This window comes from Triplophysa rosa, linkage group LG14 (genome assembly GCF_024868665.1).
Source record: "Triplophysa rosa linkage group LG14, Trosa_1v2, whole genome shotgun sequence".
Classification (NCBI taxonomy): Eukaryota; Metazoa; Chordata; class Actinopteri; order Cypriniformes; family Nemacheilidae; genus Triplophysa; species Triplophysa rosa.
Genome location: NC_079903.1, coordinates 18522899 through 18546257, shown reverse-complemented (window position 1 = coordinate 18546257; position 23359 = coordinate 18522899). Strand labels below are relative to the sequence as shown.

The window sequence follows — 23359 nt, the reverse complement described above, 5'->3', positions numbered from 1 at the left end:
TAGTTACGGTTTTTTATATGAGATTGATGAATCTATATACAACTGCATTTAAATGTATGTTCATGTGTGTTATTTAAAACATCATGAAACGAATGAATATAAATATATATATAACATATATAAATGAATAGATAACATATAACTTTTTTATATTAACATAAAGGTTGATACAGCTATAGAATTTGTATAATATATTATAATAATTTTATAAATATACAATCATAAAAATATTACGCAATTCACATAAAAAGATCAGAGAATAGCGCTTTCTAGCGATTTCGTATTATCCAATCATAAACCGCAATATTGAATTACACTATTTTCATTGGATTACAATGTTGATTGACAGCTTATTTACACCAGTAAGACTTGTTGTTCTTTTCTGAAGGGCGTTACCTCGACTAGCCCATTTTCTGTAGTTTTCGTCCATTTCGTTTTGATGCGCGTGAATCGTTACGGGACAACATGGCGGCACAGACGGCCCGCTACTACAGCGAAGGCGGCAGATCGACAAAACGGCAAAAAACCGAAAACGACGGTGGAATGGCGACCGTAAGAAGAGTGTTTATACAGATACTATTGAATATTTTAGTATGGCCTTGAGTATTTGTTAAAGTTGTATTTCACTTGCCTTGCAGGCTGAAATAGCACTAGTTAGCCCACTAGCTAACCAAACAATTAACGTTATGCTACAGCAAACCTGGGTTTTACGCTACAGAAAAATACTGCAAAAATGCAGCATGTGCTAAACATACCATGACGTTGAAATGTAAATAATATCTGATATATTAGTTATTTTGAAGGGAATAGTGTTGCTTTTGTAACACATGTATGCGATTCTAATAGTGCTGAATGAATGGGTTGTTGTATGTAACCTCATTAGATAAAGAAAGATTATGGGAAATGGTGTTCATAATATGCAAAGATGAGTGTTCAAAATATGTCAAATGTTAGTCCTGCACATACACAATGTCTTTATATTGCTGTAAACCAAACATATTGCTGTTTGCATGCGAGTTTAACACGTTGATGAGGTACAAGTCTGTCATGCCTGCGCTTGAACTATTGAGTTGAATTGTTTACATTGCAGGAAGGTTATGAAGATCCTCACAAGACCCTCCCCTCTCTTGTGGTGCATGTCAGAGGGTTAGTGGATGGGGTTTTGGAGTCAGACATTGTTGAAGCCCTGCAAGAGTTTGGAACCATCAGGTAATATGAAAATTAGGTTTCACTATTTAATGCATATAAAAAAATGAAGAATATGTGACAGAATTAATAGATATTGTGATCTTATGTTTTCGAGAACTGTCAATTCATTTGGGCACCCATTCGTTTGCGTATTTTGCACTCACACTGTAGACTAAGTGGTAAAGACGTTAGTGATGTATGATCTTACCTTGCTAGTTGTGCTGTATCTTGTTTATGCCTGTTATTGAATCCAATTCTCTGCAGTTATGTTGTACTGATGCCAAAGAAGCGCCAAGCCCTGGTTGAATACGAGGACATGAATGGGTCCTGCAATGCAGTTACTTATGCCAACGACAACCAAATCTACATTGCCGGACACCCCGCGTTCATAAACTACTCTACCAGTCAGAAGATATCCAGGCCGGGCGACCCTGATGATTCCCGCAGTGTTAATAATGTTTTGCTTCTCACAATCATGAACCCTATTTATCCCATAACCACGGTAAAGCTCACTACCGCCATGTAATATGTTTGCTGTTTTTCAAAAATGTGTTCGGTTCTAACAGTCTTGTTTTTTACAGGATGTTCTGTATACAATTTGCAACAACTGTGGTCCTGTTCAGCGAATCGTCATCTTCAGGAAGAATGGTGTCCAGGCCATGGTGGAATATCCTTTTGTGTTTTAGGCTGCGGATGTTTGTTAGAATGCAGCTGTTTTATGATACTCGTGAATGAATCTTAAAGGTCCAGTCTTGTTTCAACCTGCCGTCCTTTTTTTAATGATGTCTGGAAGGGGATGTGTATCTCATTAGCGTTGTTGAGAGTTTTCTCTACATGTCAACAAACCTTTGCTTGTACTTTGTAAAGTATACTGCATTATAACAATACTCTAGATAACAATGTCTGTATTTACAAGACTTAAGATTACAGTCATATTTCTTTAACTCCCTGCACATTTGACTCTGTTCAGAGTGCCCAAAGGGCCAAAGCCTCGCTTAATGGGGCTGACATATACTCTGGCTGCTGTACTCTTAAGATTGAGTATGCCAAGGTGAGGATCGTCGAAATTGTATATTTTAGTGATGGGCGATACAGCAAAAACCATCAAGTTCAACAAATCAACAAATTTTCTTTTTCTTTCCAGCCGACACGTCTTAATGTATTCAAGAATGACCAAGACACATGGGACTACACCAATCCAAACCTGAGCGGCCAAGGTAATGTGAACTCTGCGTCTGCTCTGACGTCGCTCAGCGCCCTTACTGCCACTGTGGGGGAAATAAGTGGGTGGGTCTTGGGCATCTAAGAACTGCAGCGATCAATCTACCGTTCACCCCCAAAGTGTTAGGCATACCAACGTCTTCATTATATGTTGTGTATGTTGTCCTGACTCTCTGAGGTGGAGGTAAAGCTCTATCCCTGTGATCCTCAGGATGTGCTCCTAATATCTTACAAGCTTCCTTTTCCAGCAAAGCCCATCACAAGTCGATAGTGTAAGGGGCAAGTGGCTTACTGGGTCAGCACCGTATCAGTCCATGGTTTCTTAAAGTCAACATGAAATGTTGATTGCAAAATGTTTTTAGATTTGATTAGATTGTAAAAATTGGTTGGTAGTGTTTAACCAGAGGTTAGTAAAATTAATGGGGTTAATATTGGTTTCATGGTGACTTTAAGACATGGCTTTGACTTTTAGATATTTGTCTGATGTCGTACCCCAAAAAAGTTCCAGTCATGAACAAATCTTAGTTCTTTTGAACGAAATGTTCTTTGGTGCTCAACCCATGGCTATTTGCTCCTCACATTCATGCTGTACATTCAGAGACCAATACGAAAGCACAGAAACTTCCTGCAACACTCAGTACATCTGGACACTGGGGGACATGACCTATATTTCATTGAAGACACAACAAGTTGCTCACACTATAAGTCTACAAAGCACAACTGCTTCCTATCGCTGTGAGAGATGGACAAACACTCATTTTACTCTCATCAAACTGCAAGGCATCCAGACAAACACCTGACCACGCAACATTTCGCATTCCCACAGAACCGACACCGCCAACGAAGACATGCTACCACGGCACAACACACTGAAGGATTTGGGGTTGTTGGTGCAAGTAGTTTTGGCTCCAACACCCTTTCAGCCTTTTTTTAACGGCTCGAGAACAAGACACACATCACCATAACTTCACTGCTTACAAGGGATCTCTCAAGTGACAACACACCACAATGCAAACAAACAAAAGCCTCCTCATCATTCGTGTCAAACTGATGTCAAACCCCCCCCCAAAAAGCTTTCTCTGAACCTGTCTGTCTTTCTCTGGGCTACGCCTTCTCTCTCGCCTCGGCGATCATTACAACACAACACTGACTCTTCACTCGTCTACAGCTGATGACACAAAACCACTCGAGACACCGAAGACACAGCAAACAACATTCTGACAAGCAGATGCACTGACATGCAGACAGATGATATGGCAACTTTTTACCCCCTAAAGCCTTTCAAAGGTTTGGCTTGGAGGCTGCTGTTTCAGATACGCTCTCTTCCCCTGTGTCCTTCTATAGTCCTTCCTTTCTCCTAAACGATTCCTCTCACTTTCAATGTGTGACATTTTTTCCTTTTTTTCAGTCCAATGACTACTGTGTAACTCCTTCCGTATGATGCAGGTTGGCTATGTGTCTCTAGTGGAAGCGCCAGTCAGTCTGAATTGGACACAAATTGCTCCAGGTTTTCAGCCGTTGAGAAAGAAGCTGTTGAAATGAGAAAACAGATGCCGATCTCAGTGGAGCTTTGTAACTGACACGAGAAATGCTTGGAAAATAAGTGGAATGGACTGATGGAAGAAAGAAATTGGACGTTTTTAAGTGCGATAAGGAAGAGGAAGCTATGCTCAACGATGGCTAAATTACAGCATCATCTACTTGCCTCGTCTCTCAACCCCCAACCCTTGAGTTTGTCCTGTAAGTAACCCCAAGCTTCTGTTGTCTTGGAGTGATACTCTCATAGTGTAATGTTTCGAGGGGACGTGTGAGGAAATGTTTTACTAACTTGCCTTTTTCTCCCCAGTTGTTTAGTTTTCTTCCCATTAATGTCGAAAGTAAGCAATGTGCATTGTAAAACATTGCTGTGTTGGGTTGAGCTTTTACGAATTTAGGTGTGATCGTCAGAGATGTCTTAGTATGTCTTTTTGACCGACAGGGCCCAGTTTGGCCACATTTTGCATTTTAGCTCCAAAGAAAAGTTGGAAAGCTAAAAAACTTAGATCAGTTTGGCTAGGCTGACACAAAAGAAAACATGATGTCGATGTCGCTAAATGCATTGCAATGTCTTCTATTGATGTTTTTGAAAAGAATCATACTTGTAAATTTATGGTTTGAATTTTATTTCCCGTTACCTTTGAAGTTAAAATGTTAAAAATAGGGATGTAATGATTCACTCAGCTCGCGATGCGATTGATGATACTGATCTCACGATGCGATTTATTCACAGTTTACAAATTAGAAATGATCAACTGCCCTATTATTGTTTCTCAAATGCTGCACATTTCTTTGTAAAGTAAAAATACATTTTGTCAAATAACAAATCTAAAGTAAACTGCAATTTTAAAACAAATTCCAAATCAATAAAGAAATGAATAATACAAAAGTCTTTTTAATATAAACAAACTAAGACTTTGTCTGAGCTTTTCTTGGATTTTTTTACACAAGGGATACTTCAGGCTTGAATCCAAATTTCCCCATTTTTACTTACCCTCAAGGCATCCTAAGTGAATGTGACTTTCTTCTTGAAGAATAAGGCAGTCGGAGTTATAATACAACGTATCTACCAAGCGGTAGAATGGGAGTGAACAAGGGGAAATTTTTTGAAGCTCCAAAAAGTGCATCCATCAATCAAAGACAGGCTCGACGCGGCTCCGTGGTCTTAACAAAGGTCTTCTGAAGCGAATTGATGCGTTTGTTTAAGAGAAATATCCATATTAACAATGCTATTAACAAAAATGTCTAACATCCGCTACAGGCGAACGAGAGGCTCCTGATCCAGAAGTTCCTGGTCCTTTTTCGTTTTCAGCCAAAAGAAACACTGCCTCCTCTGGGCGGGAGCTTTCGTCACCATCATTTAACGGAAAAACAAGCCTCTCATTCACCTGCAGCGGATGTTAGACATTATCGTTCAAAAAATTGCCCGCCATTCACTCCCATTCTACCGCTTGGAAGTAAAAGTATACGTGGTGTTGTGACTCCGACATCATCATTCTTCAAGAAGAAAGTCACATTCACTTAGGATGCCTTGAGGGTAAGTAAAACATGGGGAAATTTTTATTCAAGCCTGAAGTGTCCCTTTAAGAAATATCAGCATATCGACGTTTGCAGTAAACCCTGCTGTTCACAATGTGTATTGCGATTCATTTTACATCTCAACCGACTTGAGTCGTCACATGTTAAAATCGATTTTCAACTGGCTCACGGTGAATCAATACATCCCTAGTTAAAAATAACCCCTCATGCACTATGCTTGGTTGTGAACAATTTATGTGATAACGTAATAAGTTCTGTTCTGTTGTATGGCTGGTCCGTTTTTGATGCCCGGCTACACAATCGGCAGCATTGTTTCACTGGTTAAAGGGAGAGATGTTGTTGTGTCTTTAAAGCATGTAGAGCGTAATATGACTTGAAATGTGAGTGAGATTTATGTTTGCGCTGTGTTTACCTGAACAGGTGCAGATGCTGATGGCAATGGGGGCAATCAAGGTGTGTGTCTGCAGTTAGACATTCTGTGCACCCCCACCCACTCACTCACTACTGTTATACATGACATGCTTACATTGCCACGGGGATCAGCCAATGAGCTCTATCTCTCTCTCGCTGTTGCCGTCTTGTGATATGAGGGTTGAGCTCTTAACTAACTGATTAAGGCTGGAATCTCAATAGAAAGCACACATTTTAAACATCTGACTGACTGTATTAAACTGGTTTAGAATGATAAATAGAGGTGAAACTTGTCAAGAACATGCATGGGTCATTTTACACTTCAAAATCAAAAGAGATGTAGGAATAATTTATCAGACCATTGATATTTGTTTCATTCTGATGTTATGAGCCCATTTCCCACAATTATCTGTGCTGTAAGAAATAAAACTGTCGTTTATGTTGTACAGCATTTATGCATCATAGTACAAAAATACAATCTTTAATGTATAATGATTTTATAAGACAAAAACTGGGATAAAACAAATAAGAAATAAATTGCCAGAAAATTTAAGATTACTTAACAGTATTATAGTAATGAGATTTGGGTTAAAGGGATAGTTCACCCAAAAATGAAAATTTTGTCATTTACTCACATTCGAGTCTGTGTAAATGTCTTTGTTCTGATGAACACCGAGAAAGATATTTGGAAGAATGCTTATAACGAAACAGATCTTGCCCCCCATTGACTCCCATATTAGGAAACATTTCTTTATCATTTTTTTGTACTGTTGAACACAAAATAATATATTTTGAAGAATGGACAGCAAACAGTTCTGGGGCACTTTTGACTACCATTGTATTTTTTCCTACTATGGGGGGAAAATCTGTCTGGTTATAAACATTCTTCCAAATATCTTTCTCTGTGTTCATCAGAACAAAAAAAATTATACAGATTTGGAACAACTCCAAGGTGAGTAACTGATTTTCATTTTTGGGTGAAGTATCCCTTTAAATCTTTTAAGTTCTTTATTCTATAAGTATAAATGTGTGTGACATGACCCAGTCATGTTTTTTTAGGACATTCACTCTGATAGTGTTGCCACTTTTTTCTAATGTTCTGTGTTGTTCTCTCTGCTGATCTTAAAGCTCAAGTCAGTCATGTGAACATTCACAAAGTCAGTGTCCTGTCCTGTCGCCTCTCAGCAAATTCATCTTTCGCTCTCTCTCTCCCCCTTTCTTTTTGCCCGTACCTCTTTCCTTTCTCTGGTCTTTTTCACTCTCTCGCCTCTCAGATGTGAATGCCAACCCCAACAAGCGCCAGAGGCAGCCGGCTTTGCTGGGAGACCACCCTCCAGAGTATGGTAAGGCTCGCTGGGGCACACGCGTAAACACATTTGCTTCGCAAACAGGGGGTGTGATTGTTAAGACATCATCAAATCGGGACGCATTCATCACAGTGGCAGCAAGATGGTGCTGTGTTGACATTAAAGCTTAAACTAACACGCAGGCCATGTGAAATGTTTCCTAAACTGCGCCCAACCACCACACATGGTCTGTTTGTGGGTTCTCAGGTGGGTATCACGGATACCAAGAAGAGAGCTACGGTGCAGGACCCTACGAAGGGCGGCGAATGGGGCCGCCCATGGGTGGTCCGAGGCGTGGCGGAACCAGTCAACGCTACGGTGGACAGTACGGCCCCCCTCCTCCACCCCCGGGTGAATACGGCGCGCATGCGGACTCCCCAGTGGTCATGGTCTACGGCTTGGATCCATCTAAAATAAACGCAGACCGGGTCTTTAACATCTTTTGCCTGTATGGCAATGTAGAACGGGTATGTGAAACAAAACTTATTTGATTTTGTCAAAATACAGACAGCTTCATTTGAGCATCGTTCCCTCCAAATGCAGGTGAAATTTATGAAGAGTAAACCTGGAGCTGCAATGGTGGAGATGGGAGACTGTTACGCTGTAGACCGTGCCATCTCTCACCTTAACAACAACTTTCTGTTCAACCAGAAGCTCAACGTATGGTATGTTCTTATGTGGTTGACTTGCGTCATTTATCTACTCGGATCAAGAGGAACTGAACTGATTCTTAATTGTTTTTGTTTTTTTAAGTGTGTCCAAGCAACAGGCCATCATGCCTGGGCAGTCTTATGAGCTGGAGGATGGGAGCAGCAGCTTCAAAGACTTTCATGGCAGCAGAAACAACCGCTTTACTTCTCCAGAGCAGGCAGCAAAAAACCGCATCCAGCATCCCAGCAACGTTCTTCACTTTTTCAATGCAGCACCTGAAGCTTCTCCAGAGGTCTTCACTAGAGTAAGTTCATGTCAGATACGAGTTGATGCTTTTCTTTTCACGGGACTTGATCTTTAAGATGTTGATCTGTAACTTTGTCCAGGTCTGTGAGGAGCTTGATGTGAAAAGCCCTGCTAGTGTCAAACTTTTTGCAGCAAAAGGTAAGCGTTGTAAAGTTTCTTGTCATAAAGTCTTAGTGTTGGGTTTGAGGCTTCATACTGAAATTTGGCCTTGAATACAGAATGAGTTTTTTTTTCCCCTCATTATCTGTCTGTTATGGGAATGTGCGTGTAATGTTAAGGTTGGCTCTAAAACGTACTAGTTCTGCTATCAATTTATCAGTTATTTATTATTATAGTTTTCACGTTCATTTTAGATGAATGTTTTGAATGTCTTCCTTTCTTCAGCCCTGTACGACTGGAGTAGTGATAAATAAAATTGCGTCTATTCCTAGCTGCAATGCTATTGATTGAATAAAGCCCTGTTTTTATAAGTTCCAAAAATCACATCCATTCATCATAAATAAATGTTTTCCGAGGTAAAATGACATTTCTTAGAGAAAACGAGTAATATTTTGAGGTCAAGATGGGTTGCTTTATAATTTAATCATGCATAGAAAAGAGATATGGAGGCAAGTTGTGTCCATCTCTTGTTGATATTTCTTTCTCATTGGTTCTCATTACCCTCGAATTGCTTCTAATGTGACCCTTGTTTTACTTTTTTAGGTTCCTCATCAGAGAAGAGTTCATCTGGGCTTCTGGAGTGGGAGTCTGTTAATGATGCCATGGAAGCCCTTGCCATGATGAACCATTACCAGATGAAGAATCCTAGTAAGTAGATATTTTGTGTCTGTTTTAGCTCAGTGTAATGATACTTGATTTGTAGTTGTTAACAGCTTTGGAGCAATGAATCCCCTGTGAATACTTGCTTATCTTCTCGTCTTTTTCTGCAGATGGCCCGTACCCATATACGCTAAAGCTGTGCTTCTCCACTGCACAGCATGCAAACTAAGCAGCATATTTTGTCATGTCCCAGTATCAACCCTCATCAACTTCACTTGCTACGTTTATTGTCCTTTATTGGCTCGTTTGTGCGAGTGGGGGTGCAGATGTGTTAAGTTTTGTCCTTTATATTGAGCCACAGCACAAGCAGAGAGTGAAACTGACTGAACCCTTCAAATTGTTTTTAAGAGGAGATTCGAAAAGCTTTTGTACCAGTATTCTTTTTGTTACCTTTTGTTTTGTTCCTTTTTTTATTGCTTATCGTAATTGACTGTTAGCTGTGTGCTCGGCACCTTACTTTTAGAAACATTCAACTTGTAAAGAAGAAATTTTTTTGGATTGTAAAATAAAATTAGTGACAACGGGTTTTTGTTGTTATTTGTTGAACAAGTACAAGACTTGTGTTTTAAATAGTTGCCTAAATGTTACGGTCGGGCATATATTTGCAAAAAACATGTAATAAATTTGATAATCTGCAAAGAATTAAAACTTAAAAACGGCTCACCAACACTTGAGAGTTCATTGTGAGAAATGGATCATATGATGCACGCACTAAGATGTTTGAGGAATGGTTGCTTTGTAAAATAACAACAGAAATAAAGTTTGATGTATGCAGAGTATAAATAAAAATGCATTTAATTTGACATTTCCACAATTTTATGTTTACAAAGCATAATGAACTGAATGTAAGCTTCACACAGCTGCTTCAAGTTTCCCAGATCAAAATTTATCTTGACTATGGTCTGTGAAGCTTAGAATAGGAAGTAGGTTTGTTACTATAGTTCATGAACCGCAAGGTGAGATGCAACTATATTACATATAACAACACTAACTTTATTGTAATACGTAAATATCGCCTGCCAGGGTTGATCATTTTCACAAAATGCGGCCACATATTTTCTTCTATGAGTATGTAAACATACTTTATATCAGATGAAAAAACAGCGTCTTTTCACAAACAAAATTGTATGTTTTATAATCTGTACATCTCTTCAAAAGATGAGCAACAGCACCCCCTGCTGTATAACATTGAAAACATGGATTGCCGGAAGTTTCCATCAGTGGCGGGGAAATGAGTATGTAATGATGTTATATGAAGTAATGACTATGACAAACACTGACTGTTTTGTAAAAATTACACTTCCACAAAAACACTTGTGTTAGTATATTACTGCACACCGCTATTTTGGAAATACAGCAGGCGCATGCGCAGAAGTGGAGCCTACTGACGTAACGTACCAGAAAGTTCCCTTCCCCGGATGTAATAGGTACAGTACGAAGGTCAAAACAGCAAAGTGAGTTATTAAGAGGTAATATTCAAACAACAGACATTTAATCGAGTCCCTGGTCTTTTGTGGAAGTAATTACAAAAACGCAAACATGCCGAGAGGAAGCAGAAGCAGAACCTCGAGGATGAGTCCTCCAAGGTGAGTGTGTATTAGCGTAACGTTAGTCGTGTGTCAGGAACTAACGTTAACAGATATTCTCATGAACAACCATGTGTACTATCGTCGATATGTGCATTTTTATTGGACAGAAGAAGTCACTAAACAACATTTTAATTGTATTTGTTTAAAAACCCACATGAGTCTGACCACGAGTCTTTTAAGAAGGCTTTGAATACATAATTACAAAGGAGTCATTATGACGTAAAAGGATGGTAATGACACGAGAAAACTATGAAAACATTTTCATTTTTGGGGCAAACTATCCATTTAAGGGTGTCTGGATAATGTGTGAATAAGCTTTTGGTTGTTTTCAATGGTTGATCAAATAGGTTCCCAGATCTCAGAGTAATTCATTGCCGTCTTCTAGTTACTCCACACCTCCACCTATGGCTAGGGCAGCACCTCCACGATCATATGCCCCAGCACCTGCCCCGGCTCCACCATCGGCAGTGGCTGCCGCTGCTCCCCGGCAGCCAGGAATGTTCGCCCAGATGGCGACTACTGCAGCAGGCGTTGCAGTGGGCTCTGCTGTTGGGCACACGATAGGTCATGCCATGACTGGTGGAGGACACTCTGAGGCTGCTAGGCCCGATGTGACTTATCAGGTAAACACTATTTATGTCAGCTTGTGTATTGACCCATATCTCAGCGGGTTTTAAGTCCAGGGCTGTGTCCGAAATCGCATACTGTGACAGTACGTATGTAAGTATCTACCGTTAAAACAGTACTTTCTATATAGTATGAATACATTTCGGACATACTGCGTCCGCCATGTTTTATGGTCATGTGACCTATATGCTCTTTGACCTATGACGTATTAATAACGACCTACACGTGAGCGTTAATAAAAACATAATTTAGTCACGAGAAATTCATTTATGGCACTTACAATAAAAACGGATTTCCGCCTTAAAGTTTGCCGCTATACTTATTTGATTTACTTTTTACATTTGACCATTGCTCAGCTCCCGTGGCATCATGGGATAGAAAAGTGTCCATCCGATCCACACTCACGAATCTCGGCAGAAGTAGTAGACCATCTATTTCTCGCCTACTGTTTTTTTGCATACAGAGGTTTCGGACATACTATTCATGACTCATACTCATTTTCGCCTACTGTATAGTATTGAAGTAGGCGATTTCGGACGCAGCCCAGGTATTTTTACTTTAGGCTTTAAACGTTTCGCGGGTGTATGTATTGAAATATTTATTATGGCCTCAACGCTGTCTTGTTGGAAACCAGAACAGAGATAATGATGCATCTTGCAGTTGGGCACATACAAATCTTCATTAGATAGAAAATGTCACTGTCACCACATGCAACTGACAAGCATTAGTGTGTATGGTGGTAACACTATACAAAAAGGTTGTATTTGTTAAACTTAGTAACTGCATTAGTTAACATGTACGAATAATGAGAAATATAGTTTTTCATATGTAAGTATATGAAATATACTAATGCTAGTTCACTTAGTGTATATTTACTAATGTTAACTTTATAAATATAAAATATATATATATATATAGTAGTAAATGCTGAAATTAACATGAACCAAGATTAATAAATGCTGTAGGAGTATTGTTCATTGTTAGGTCATGTAAACTAATGCATTAACTAATATAAAAAATACAACCTTATTGTAAAGTGTTACCATATGTACCCGTTAAAAGGATCGTTCGTCCAAAAAATGAAAATTCTGTCATCATTTACTCACCCTCAGGTTGTTTCAAACCTGTATACATTTCTTTGTTCCAACGAACACAGAGAAAGCTATTTGGAAGAATGTTAGCAATTTCCAGTTCTGGGACATCATCCACTACCATAGTAGGAAAAAAAAATGATATTTTTTGTTCTGTTGAACACATAATGAGATATTTTGAAGAATTCTGGAAAACAAAGAGTTCTCGGGCACCTTTGACTACCATTTAATACTATGGTAGTAGTCAGTGATGTCCCGGAACTGAAAATGACTAACATTCTTCCAAATATCTTTCTTTGTCTTCATAGGAACAAAGTCATTTATACAGGTATGAAATTACATGAGCGTCAGTAAATGATGACAGAATTTTCAATTTTGGATGAACTATCCCTTTAATGCTTTTGCAAGAATGTGACATAAACTAAGGGCAAATGGAAATGAGCCTTTCCATCCAAACATGCAGCACATCCAACACATATAGGCACATTCAGTCTCTAAAGAAAATGGTTTTACTCAGATTTTCCGAGAAAAGTGTAGTGAAAATTTTGCGATGCAATATCAGAAGAATGAATTCAAACAGATCCTAATAACCTTTTCCTCCAAATGTTTTCCTCAGGAGCCCCATCAGGGTCAGCCCATGTACCAACAGCCTCAGTCAATGTACCAACAGCAGCCCATGTACCAGCAGGACACACAACAGCAAAGTTCCTGTGCATACGAGCTGAAGCAGTTCATAGAGTGTGCTCAGACACAGAGCGACCTTAAACTATGTGAGGGATTCAGCGAAGTACTGAAACAATGCAAATTCTCCAATGGTATGTATATTGATAATTAAGTTTTGGACTGTTACTATGGTAAAAGTGTGTCATGCCAGTGCTTTTTAGGGGTGTAACTGAACTGTGTTCACCTAATTTGTTTTAGTAAATGTTCAAACAGATCTAAATACAAAGGAGCGATATGGTAAAAAGAATGGTGATATGGTCATAAAAGTATCGAAGTGTAGTTACTAGTATGTATTAAAAGTACTTTTCTTTTCCTCAGGAATGTCATGAGATTAAGATGGAAACACGGACACGACTCTACCATCCTCATTCTCCACCTGCTTGCATTTTAAAAAATAATTGAAAATTGCACAGAAGGGTGATGTTAATAAATTTCAGAAAAACAAAATGCAAAACGTAAAAGTAATGTTTTTGGAGAAATTCTGTGTAACATATCTGATGCATAGTAGTTATGTGTTATTTTTGACAGCTGCTGCTTTTTTGTTTGTTTTGCTTCAGTAAAAGAGATGTGTATTTCTCATAAACAATAATGTTGTAAAAATGTGATCTTGAATTGCAAATAAAATGTGAAAAAAACACTGAAATGCATGTGACATTTACTGTACCTATTTAAATATAACGTCTTTTCAAATATTCAGTCATCTCATCGGGTTTATTTAACAGAATGTATAAAATGCTTAGTAAATCATGTAAATTATCATTAAAATTACATTACACTGCACACACAACATTGCATAAGAGTTTGGTTCCAAAATGAAATAGCTCTGTTTATTTTTTATTTTTATTGTGCATTCCAATTAGTATCAGTTAAACTGCAATGGGTTTGTTTTGATTTAAGCCATAATAACTCAAGAAATACAGCTAACTAACGCAATAAAAACATGATAACAATAAAAAACATGATTTTTGAAAAATATTAAAAACGGAGTTATCTCATTTTGGAACCAAACTCTTCATATAATATTATTAGAAAAAGCTTTTCACATTTAAACAACACATTTAAACAAAAAACTAGTCTAAATTTAACAGTTTCAATATAAATAATAATTATTACCGAATTTTTGAATATATAGTTATGTAATGAAAGTATCATCAGTATATAATTTAAACATAAACAAATAAACATTTTTTTCAGGGTAAAATACATTTTATAACAGTAATTAGTTCCTTAGTAGTCCACCCACCACTGACTGTAAGAGGTAACGCGATATGTTCCTGCACAGCCTTAATGTTGCTTTTTATTTTTGGATCTTGACATTCAGAGTTGCCCTTTCGCTGTGAAGGCAGCAGAGCTGTGCATTTCTGTAACATGGATTGACCCTCGAAGGACTAACGTTAGCAGGACAACAGTAATGGATTGATATTGGTTATTTTAACAGGTATGATGAATGCAGACGTTTATTACCGGATCTTCTGTAACGGTAATCCGCTCGCGTGTTTTCGGCCATATTACTGCCGCTATATCCCTGATGATGCAGAACAACAGAGACCTGCCGCGGCCGCGTGACAGGCGATGTCCTGCAGCTTTATTAAACATCAAATATCATCAAACACTTTAAAATATATGGACATGCATGCGTATGTGAGCTAAAATCAGTGTAACGTTATTTGTAGACAACATTCTCATAATCTGTCTGACATTTAAACGCGTTTGCATTTCGGAATTAAATCACGAAACAACAAGTTACATGTTGTTTACATGGTGTACTTTCTTACAAATAATCATGTTTATTTTCAAAACAATAATTTTATAATAATAATTTTATAGCTGTTTGTGTACCAGATGTATTTTTATCTTGATACAGTCGGATAGTATCATAGTATTTAGGCCTATATCGAAGGACCATTATCATTGTACATTTGAATTTATTTATTGAGCAAGTACAACCAGTGTTTAGTTATTATTTTCTGTCATGTGATTATCTTCAAAACATTTAGCCATAGAATATATGAATATAAACATTAAGTCTGAACTAGAGTGAATCACTGATGTAACCTTATGGGTTATTAGACTATTGCCTGGTTTTAAACAGTATTCTTATAATACAGGCGAGTCCGTAATTATGACCAAAGAAGATGAAATTCCAGAATGGGTTGGAGCTCAGGACTTCTATGAGAAATATGATCCAAAGGAGATCCTCGGAAGGTACTGGCTTATTTTATTAATATATGGTTGATTCTCATAAAAACCTATTTTGCATTCATGTAAAATGGACTCCAAAACAGACATGTTTTTTTTGTAATCAAGTTCAAATTTAGCAATGGGCTAATTGGGAAACTGTTTTTATGACTGTTTTTCACTATGTTCTTATAATTGTATACTCTAATAGAGTATGTGTAATTTATACTCTTAGTTCAGCATCTTTTCTAGATCAGTGGTTCTGTGTAAGGCCCCCTTTGTGTAGAGTGCATCGCTTTGCGGGCCCCCCCTCCAAATAAAGACTTATAATCATAAGCTTAGAATTTTAATTAAAACAAAAACATATTCAGTTATACATTGCTGGAACATAAATTCTTTTGGTTGTTTGATTGCATAAAATCTATGAAAAGTTTCTATATTTCACAAAATAATACAAAATCTGTGGCCCCCTGGATCCATCTTGGACCCCCCCCAGTTTGAGAACCACTGTTTTAGATAATCAAACCTGCATTAATCAACCACTTTTTAGTTTGTCCCAAAGATTATATAATTTAGTTGTACAGATCCCCCTTTCTGTGCGCGTGTATTGTTTATCGTGTAATATAGCAAATCCAAGACAGATCTAATGATCATTAACAAATGTGATCAATGAAGAGCAGAGACACATCTAACTGAATTTGTCCTGTTTTTACTGCAGGGGGGTAAGCAGTGTGGTTCGTCGTTGTATCCATAAGCGCAGTGCCCAGGAATACGCTGTCAAGGTCATAGACATCACTCCCTCAGATAAGATGAGCCCAGAAGAGATCGAGGAGATCCGAAATGCCACGATTAAGGAAATAGATATCCTCAAGAAAGTCTATGGGCAGGAAAACATTAGTAAGTGTCGTCCTTCTGAAGTACAAGTGGGAGGTTTTAAAACATAAACATATGGGGACATTTAAACCACACCTTAAAATGTTTGTCATTGCATTAGAAAACAACATCTCAAACCAAGTGACAAATATTTTTAAAGAAAGATATACGTCAAAGTCTTAAATAATAAAACTATAGTTTTGTAATTTTGCACTTTGTGGTTGTCATGTTAGTGTTAAAACATGTCTGTAGGTAAATGTGATCATGGTATGTAGACGCACCATTAGCAGCATGTAAATCACTATGTTCTAGCGGCTGTGTTAATAACTGCAAATCTTTAGAGTGTTTTGAAACCTTTGTTTCTTATTTCACCAGTTCAGCTGAAAGATTGCTATGAAACTAAAGCTTTCTTCTTCTTGGTGTTTGATTTGTGAGTATATTGTGGTCTTATTATGTATAGCTTACTTTAATATTCAAAACAAAAACCTTTTAAATTCATGATAAATATTGTTCTTACAGGATGAGGAAAGGAGAGCTTTTTGATTACCTAACCGAGAAGGTCACACTCAGTGAAAAAGAGACGAGGTTAGTGTCTCATATGACATGAATCTCATAAAAACTCTCCGAGACTGATCATATGATCATTAACATGGCTGGCACATCATCTATTGATATCGAAGTATAATATCAATAGAAAGAAACAACAAATTCTATTTTGCTTAACGAAAATGAAGAGTATTTAAAGGGGTGATATGACAGGGCCAAAACAAATATTATTGTTTGTTTTAGATGTAATGCAATGTGTATACACGATTTAAGGTTCAAAACTGCTGTATTTTCCACATACCGGGCATGTTTGTATCTCCTCTTTGCCCCGCCTCTCTGAAACGCGCTGACTTTTGACAAAGCTCATCCCTCTGAAAAGCGAGGTGTGCTGTGATTGGCCAGTTAACCAGTGCGTTGTGATTGGTCGAATACTGCAAGCGTGTGACGGAAATGTAACGCCTCTTACCATATTCAGGAACATCAGGTTCCAAAGCAATTTTACTGACAGGTACGACCAACTTACTTGAGTATACATTTGGGCGGTCTTAGTCAAATCATACCACCAACTGACGTAGATTTGTGGGGGTGTGGTTACACGAGGCGTTTCAGGCAGGTCTGGATGAGCATTTGCTTTTAGATAGATTGCATCTTTTGTTCCGACACTTTAATTTTTGCAATTTTACGTGTCTTAATACATGCATGGGCAACTTATAACACCACAAAGACACAGAAAAACACGTATTCGCGCCATATGACCCCTTTAAGAAAAATGTTTATCATTATGATCGCAGTATTGCAGAAGTAATTTCATTCTGTAAAAAACTTCACATTGCCTGTTACTGACATGAAAACCATGGTTGTGCTTGAAATACTGCCTTTAATTTGTATTTTTTAAAATAAATACAACATTTTCTCATCTAATGACCTTTAAAAATGAGATTTTTACAAATATATATTTAATTTGGTGTGAAACACAATATTGTTATAAAATGCATCACCCTATACTGTGTGTTTAAAATTGATCACAGCTCAATGTAAAACAGGAAAATGGTATATGTTGCATTTATTGGCATATATTTTTATTTTGCAGGAAGATTGTGCGGTCCTTGTTGGAGGTGGTTCAGTTCCTTCACTCTCAAAACATTGTCCACAGGGATCTTAAGCCGGAGAACATTCTTTTGGATGACAATATGAACATTAAACTCACCGATTTTGGCTTTGCTGTGCAGATTGCCCCAGGACAAAAACTTAATGGTAATCACTTTTCTAGCTATAGCTGTCCATATGTCTGCAAAACATTTTCTTATCACTATCACTGATGCATTGCTATAATTGAACTCTTGGAATTAGGTTTCGTGGGTTGTCATAGCTAGAGAGTTGGTTGACACTTGAAGAGTAATTTTCCCGTCCTGTGGCCATGTGGTGTGCCCTCTGACCTTTTTAAAGGAGAACATTCTCGGTTCCAGTCGTGGCCGGTTGCTTACGTAAACGTGTTTGTTACATGTCTGACTCTTTAGTCTCACTCAATGGTAGCATTAAACGTTTTTTTTGTGAGTTTCGTCAGAATTTTTGATATTTGTACAATTTGTGTTCTTAATTGAATTTCAACATATGAGGTATGGTATAAAATGGACAAAACGCCAAACATTTAAAGTTGCAAAAAAGGCAAACTACAGAGTATTGGGGAGTATAGGTTTCATTAGAGCATCATTCATCGTTTCTTCTCAAAGCCAAGCTGCAAGTGTTCAAATTGTGTCACAGCTCTTGGGGGTGTCCCCTAACCAGCCCTAAAAAAAATCGATGGATAGTAACTGTTGAGTTTTGTCATTGAACACCATGTTTGAGCATACATTAATTTTTCAGATAAAGTGTCATTTTAATTAGAGTCTTATGAAATTTGGACAAATAACAAACAATACTGTTTTGTTTTAGCGTGATTATTTGACAAAAAAAAATATATTTTTTTTTTGTCTAGTTTTCATTAAAAACCAAGAGACCCCCTAAGTTAATTATTTTAGACCTTATGAGGGGTCCTTTAAGGCTTATAAGGGGTCCGGGACCACCCCAGCCCCCCCTCAATTCGAACTTTGGTTTCAAGTTCAAACACATACATTTTTCAAAGTTGGACATAAATTTTGACCAGTACTGTACAGGGTCATGTTTTACCCCAAAATCTTAATAATAATCATATTTGTTTTGTTTGCCTAAATAATATGAAGTACATGCATACAGTATCTTATAATTGATATGTTTCTTGTTGTGTACCTCACGCACAGAGGTATGTGGAACACCAGGTTATCTAGCTCCAGAGATTATCGAGTGCTCTATGGATCCTCACCACCAAGGTTACGGAACCGCAGTAGATCTGTAAGTAAGCCATTTAGATGTAGTGAAAGGCTTTAAGAACATTTTGCATGCGTAAGTACAACTTAACTGTTAAATAAAAAAAGATGGACTAGTCTATATTTGGATGGATGTGAAAAGATGATTTTCTTGTACTGTATTTCTCAGCTGGAGTGCTGGGGTGATCATGTACACCCTCCTTGCGGGTTCACCTCCCTTTTGGCACAGAAAGCAGATGCTAATGCTACGTATGATCCTGGCCGGTAACTATCAGCTCACCTCTCCGGAGTGGGACGACCGTTCAGACACTGTCAAAGACTTGGTGGGTCATGTGTAGCAGAACAGAAAATGTAAAAAAGTGACTTCATACATAGCAGATGCTTCTATCCGAAGAGAGCATTAACACTTTGTCCATTTGTTTTTATGACAATGCACTTTTGCTTTTAGTTTGGTTTTACTAAGTAACATCTATGGAGTGCCTCAGGGATGAAGTATTTTTGCATGCAAACCCTGGAAGCGAGTTAGCATTTTAGCACTTCCGGTTCCATCGCACCAAAGTCTATGGATTTTTTTGAATGGGTTTTTGGTAAATCGCCTGAAAAAATTAAGTTTGTGGTTAACAAAAGCTCTAAATATTTTCACGTTATAATCTATGATGGTAAAACACACCTGTTATAACCCGCTTGTGATTTTTTTAAACCTTTATTGTGTGTTTAAAACGGCGGTGGCTAACAAGTTGCTAAAAGCGGTTACTTCCTTTGGCGGGGATGTTGGACGTCATCGCGCAATTCAATCTCACAAATAATGCAACAAATCTCTAAAAACATTGTTGGGGATTCATTCACAGAGTAATTACTTACCAGAGAACACGTTTTTAATAAAGTTTGAGAAAGTTGTAGAAGGCTTGGTGGTTGTGACGTTGATATCGAGCGACCGTGGTGTAGTCTGTTTACAGCCTCGTGTTAGCTTGTTACTTCTGCCAATTATAGCAAATAATAGAAAATATTGTGTTAATCTGTAAAGATGATCTTGATATACAAAAAATTATAAACATCATGAACATTTGTTAATCACAGATCTTAATTTTGCAATCTTGCAAAAGTCTATGGGAAAAATGCATAGGCTTTTGGTCGAGGGAATCAGCGCGGCGCTAACTTCCGGGTTGGTCTACAAAAATACGTCATCGCTGAGGTAGTCTACATTAGACCTGTTAACCTGCACTGCTGTGCACAATGTGCAAACCTTTTCAGATTTCCAGGATGCTGGTGGTAAATCCTGAGTTGCGGTACACTGCAACAGATGCCTTAAACCACCCTTTCTTCCAACAGTATGTGGTCGCAGAGGTGCGGCACTTTAGCCCATACAGGAAGTTCAAGGTATTTGTTCTATGTTTGTATTTTTGTATATTAAGAGGGATAGTTCAGAGAAAAACAAAAAGGCAAAACAAAATTGCACCATGTTTTACTCATCCTCAAGGCTTCCCTAGGTGTACAGTATATGACTTTCTTCTTTCAGACGAATACATTCAGAGTAATAATTTATCTTGGCTCTTCCAAGTGTTTCGTCACCAGAACTTACGACACGCCTGCGTCATTTGCCGCAAAGCCATCCTCTCGTGCACACGCGGCCAACGGATAAAGGAAGTTAGACATGATTGTTAATAAAGTTGCAAATATAGATCATTTTTCTCTTAAACAAAAGCATTGATTTGCTTCAGAAGGCCTTTATTAACCCCGTGGAGCCGTGTAGAGCTGTTTTTTGATCGATGGATGCACTTTTTGAAGAGCCAAGATAAATCAAGCGTAGCGTCAGTTCTGGCAGGTCGTGAGTCAAGCTTGCATCAGCCGATCACATCAGGTGCAGCTAATCAACGTTAACCAATAGTCATACAACACATACTAGACCATTGGTTCTCAAACTTTTTCGTTGTAAGGCCCCCTTTGTGTTAAGTGCATCGCTTTGCGGCCCCCCATATAAAGACGTATAATCTTAAACTTAGAATATTAATTAAACCAAAAACATTCAGATATACAATGCTATACCTCAATTATTTTGGTTGGTGGTGTCATTTTTCTGATGTTTGATTGCATAAAATCTATGATAAATTTCTATATTTCATAAAATGCCACAAAATCTGTGGCCCCCCTGGATCCATCTTGGGGCCCCCCAGGGAGCCACGACCCCCAGTTTGAGAACCACTGTACTTCTTTGCTCCTCGTCAGCTGCTTAATCGTGCCGCACTCAAAACCCACCTCCATCCCCAACTCCTCAATATCTGCCTGTATCTGTCGGATCATTTTAATTTAATCCTGTTACGCATCATGAACTGTTCTGGCTCCCCAGGTGGGGGACATTTATTGCCGCGCTCTCGGGCGGAGAGTTTTCCCAGAACAGTTTCATTCCGCCAATCTTAAATGTTGCTATTGTTTAAATATTTGACGACAGTGGTCCTGACATAAATGGTATTATAACTCTGACTGTATTCGTCTGAAGGAAGAAAGTCATATACACCTAGGATGAGACGTTAAATTGAGGTCCTGACTCTCAGTGGTCATTAAAAATCCCACGTAACCCCAGCATCCTGACCAAATTCACCCATTCACCTCTATACATCATCATGGCCTCCTAATCATCCCCATATGTGCTAATTGGCTTCGTAACTCTGTCTCCTCTCCACAAATAAGCTGGTGTGTGTTTGGCGTTCTGGTGCAGTATGGCTGCCGTCACATCATCCAGGTGGATGCTGCACATTGGTGGTGGTTGAGGAGATCCCCCCCTTCCATGTAAAGCGCTTTGAGTACCCAGAAAAGCGCTATATAAATGTAACGAATTATAAATGTAACGAATTAAGATGCCTCGAGTAAAACGTGGTGTACTTTTGTTTTGCCTCTAAACTATCCATTTAAGAGGGCTGATCTTGGGTCTCTTCTCATTTTACCATCATCCTTCAGAACATAAACAGTACTTTTCGTTTGTTTTTCAGGTCATCTGCATTACAGTTCTGGCTACAATGCGCATTTATTGCAATTATCGACGTGCCAAGCCAGTTACCAAGGAAGTGATCAAGAGTGACCCCTATGCACTAAAACCTATTCGCAAGCTCATCGATGCATGTGCTTTCAAGATCTATGGCCACTGGGTCAAGAAGGGCCAGACACAGAACAGAGCTGCTCTCTTTGAGAATAGCCCAAAAGCTATCTTGCTTTCTCTAGCAGCAGAAACGGATGATTCATCTCTCCGAATGATGTAATGAATGTAAAACACATTACTGAAACTAAGATACAGCGGATGACACCTATTGAACGCACGCATCTGGCCCGAAGTTAACTTACGTTCTGTGTTTGGTAGCTAGTAATATAACAATATATTTTATATTAAATGTATATTTATATTAATATTTCATTGTATATGAATTGTATTAAATTAAATTAAATTAAATTAAAACTATGTTGTTGCCACTGAAACCATCTGTACTGGACAGCATGTTCATGTAAAAAACACACTTTAAATGTGTGGGGGTATGACAAACACCTCATATCTCTGCTTTTGAACATGAATAAACATGAACACGAATGCACTTTTTGATTTGCTTGCAAAGCAAATATTATTTTGCTCTAAAGAGTTGCATTATTGGCTTACGATGTTTAAATGTAGTTACTTTGTATTTTAAAATGGAAATGTTTTATGTGTTACACCTGGATACTTGAAGTTCCTCCTCTATGCTAATAAAAGTCATCTTTTGATTATTCTGTATTATGAAATTATTTGAAGTATAAAAAACACATTTCAGCATATGCTTTGTACATGATACTCCTGATGTTAAAATATATTGAAATGTAGAAACTAAACAGATGCATTATTACCTCCTACATTTGGCTCTTGAATATTAATCAATTAGATGATGCTTATTGGCTGAAATACAGTGTTTGAATCGACCAATAAAAGCGAAAGAATGTATACTTCACATTCTGTCATCATTTACTCACCTTCGAATTGTTCCAAATCTGTATAGATTTCTTTGTTCTGATGAACACAGAGAAAGATATTTGGAAGAATGCTAATAACCAGATAGATTTTTCCCCCATTGACTCCCATAGTAGGAAAAAATACAATAGTAGTCAAAAGTGCCCCAGAACTGTTTGCTGTCCTACATTCTTCAAAATGTCTTCTTTTGTGTTGAACAGATCAAAAAAATGGATAAAGTAATTTTTCCTACTATGGGAGTCAATGGAGGGCAAGATCTGTCTGGTTATAAGCATTCTTCCAAATATCTTTCTCTGTGTTCATCAGAACAAAGAAATCTATACAGATTTGGCACAACTCGAAAGTGAGTAAATGATGACAGAATTTTCATTTTTGGGTGAACTATCCC

At 38.0% G+C, this 23359-nt stretch overlaps 3 protein-coding genes across 7 annotated transcripts; all 3 read left to right on the top strand.

Moving 5' to 3' along the window:
* Positions 1–446: 446 nt before the first annotated feature.
* Positions 447–9542, top strand: hnrnpl2 (heterogeneous nuclear ribonucleoprotein L2). Of its 3 annotated transcripts, XM_057351464.1 has the most exons (14): positions 447–552; positions 1091–1209; positions 1453–1690; positions 1770–1857; positions 2145–2239; positions 2333–2405; positions 5905–5937; positions 7170–7238; positions 7449–7708; positions 7785–7906; positions 7995–8196; positions 8279–8336; positions 8901–9005; positions 9128–9542. In XM_057351464.1, exons 1-14 carry the CDS (start codon positions 466–468, stop codon positions 9184–9186), a joined length of 1608 nt encoding a protein of 535 aa, XP_057207447.1. In that variant the 5' UTR covers positions 447–465; the 3' UTR covers positions 9187–9542. The 3 variants fall into 3 exon arrangements, with proteins under 3 accessions (XP_057207447.1, XP_057207448.1, XP_057207450.1); XM_057351465.1 differs by lacking the exon at positions 7170–7238; XM_057351467.1 differs by lacking the exons at positions 5905–5937; positions 7170–7238.
* An 863-nt stretch (positions 9543–10405) lies between these two features.
* Positions 10406–13709, top strand: chchd2 (coiled-coil-helix-coiled-coil-helix domain containing 2). 2 transcript variants are annotated; one of them, XM_057351305.1, is made up of 4 exons: positions 10406–10603; positions 10992–11229; positions 12944–13139; positions 13366–13709. In XM_057351305.1, exons 1-4 carry the CDS (start codon positions 10557–10559, stop codon positions 13374–13376), a joined length of 492 nt encoding a protein of 163 aa, XP_057207288.1. In that variant the 5' UTR covers positions 10406–10556; the 3' UTR covers positions 13377–13709. The 2 variants fall into 2 exon arrangements, with proteins under 2 accessions (XP_057207288.1, XP_057207287.1); XM_057351304.1 differs by having other exon boundaries at positions 10407–10603; positions 12941–13139; positions 13366–13708.
* Positions 13710–14306: 597 nt separating this feature from the next.
* phkg1a (phosphorylase kinase, gamma 1a (muscle)) lies at positions 14307–22733 on the top strand. 2 transcript variants are annotated; one of them, XM_057351898.1, is made up of 10 exons: positions 14307–14485; positions 15156–15252; positions 15944–16122; positions 16474–16528; positions 16618–16683; positions 17735–17898; positions 18921–19011; positions 19156–19309; positions 20238–20363; positions 21971–22733. In XM_057351898.1, the coding sequence occupies exons 2-10, from the start codon at positions 15170–15172 to the stop codon at positions 22235–22237; spliced, it is 1185 nt and encodes a 394-aa protein (XP_057207881.1). In that variant the 5' UTR covers positions 14307–14485; positions 15156–15169; the 3' UTR covers positions 22238–22733. The 2 variants fall into 2 exon arrangements, with proteins under 2 accessions (XP_057207881.1, XP_057207880.1); XM_057351897.1 differs by lacking the exon at positions 14307–14485 and adding an exon at positions 14582–14684.
* The last annotated feature ends 626 nt before the right edge of the window (positions 22734–23359 follow it).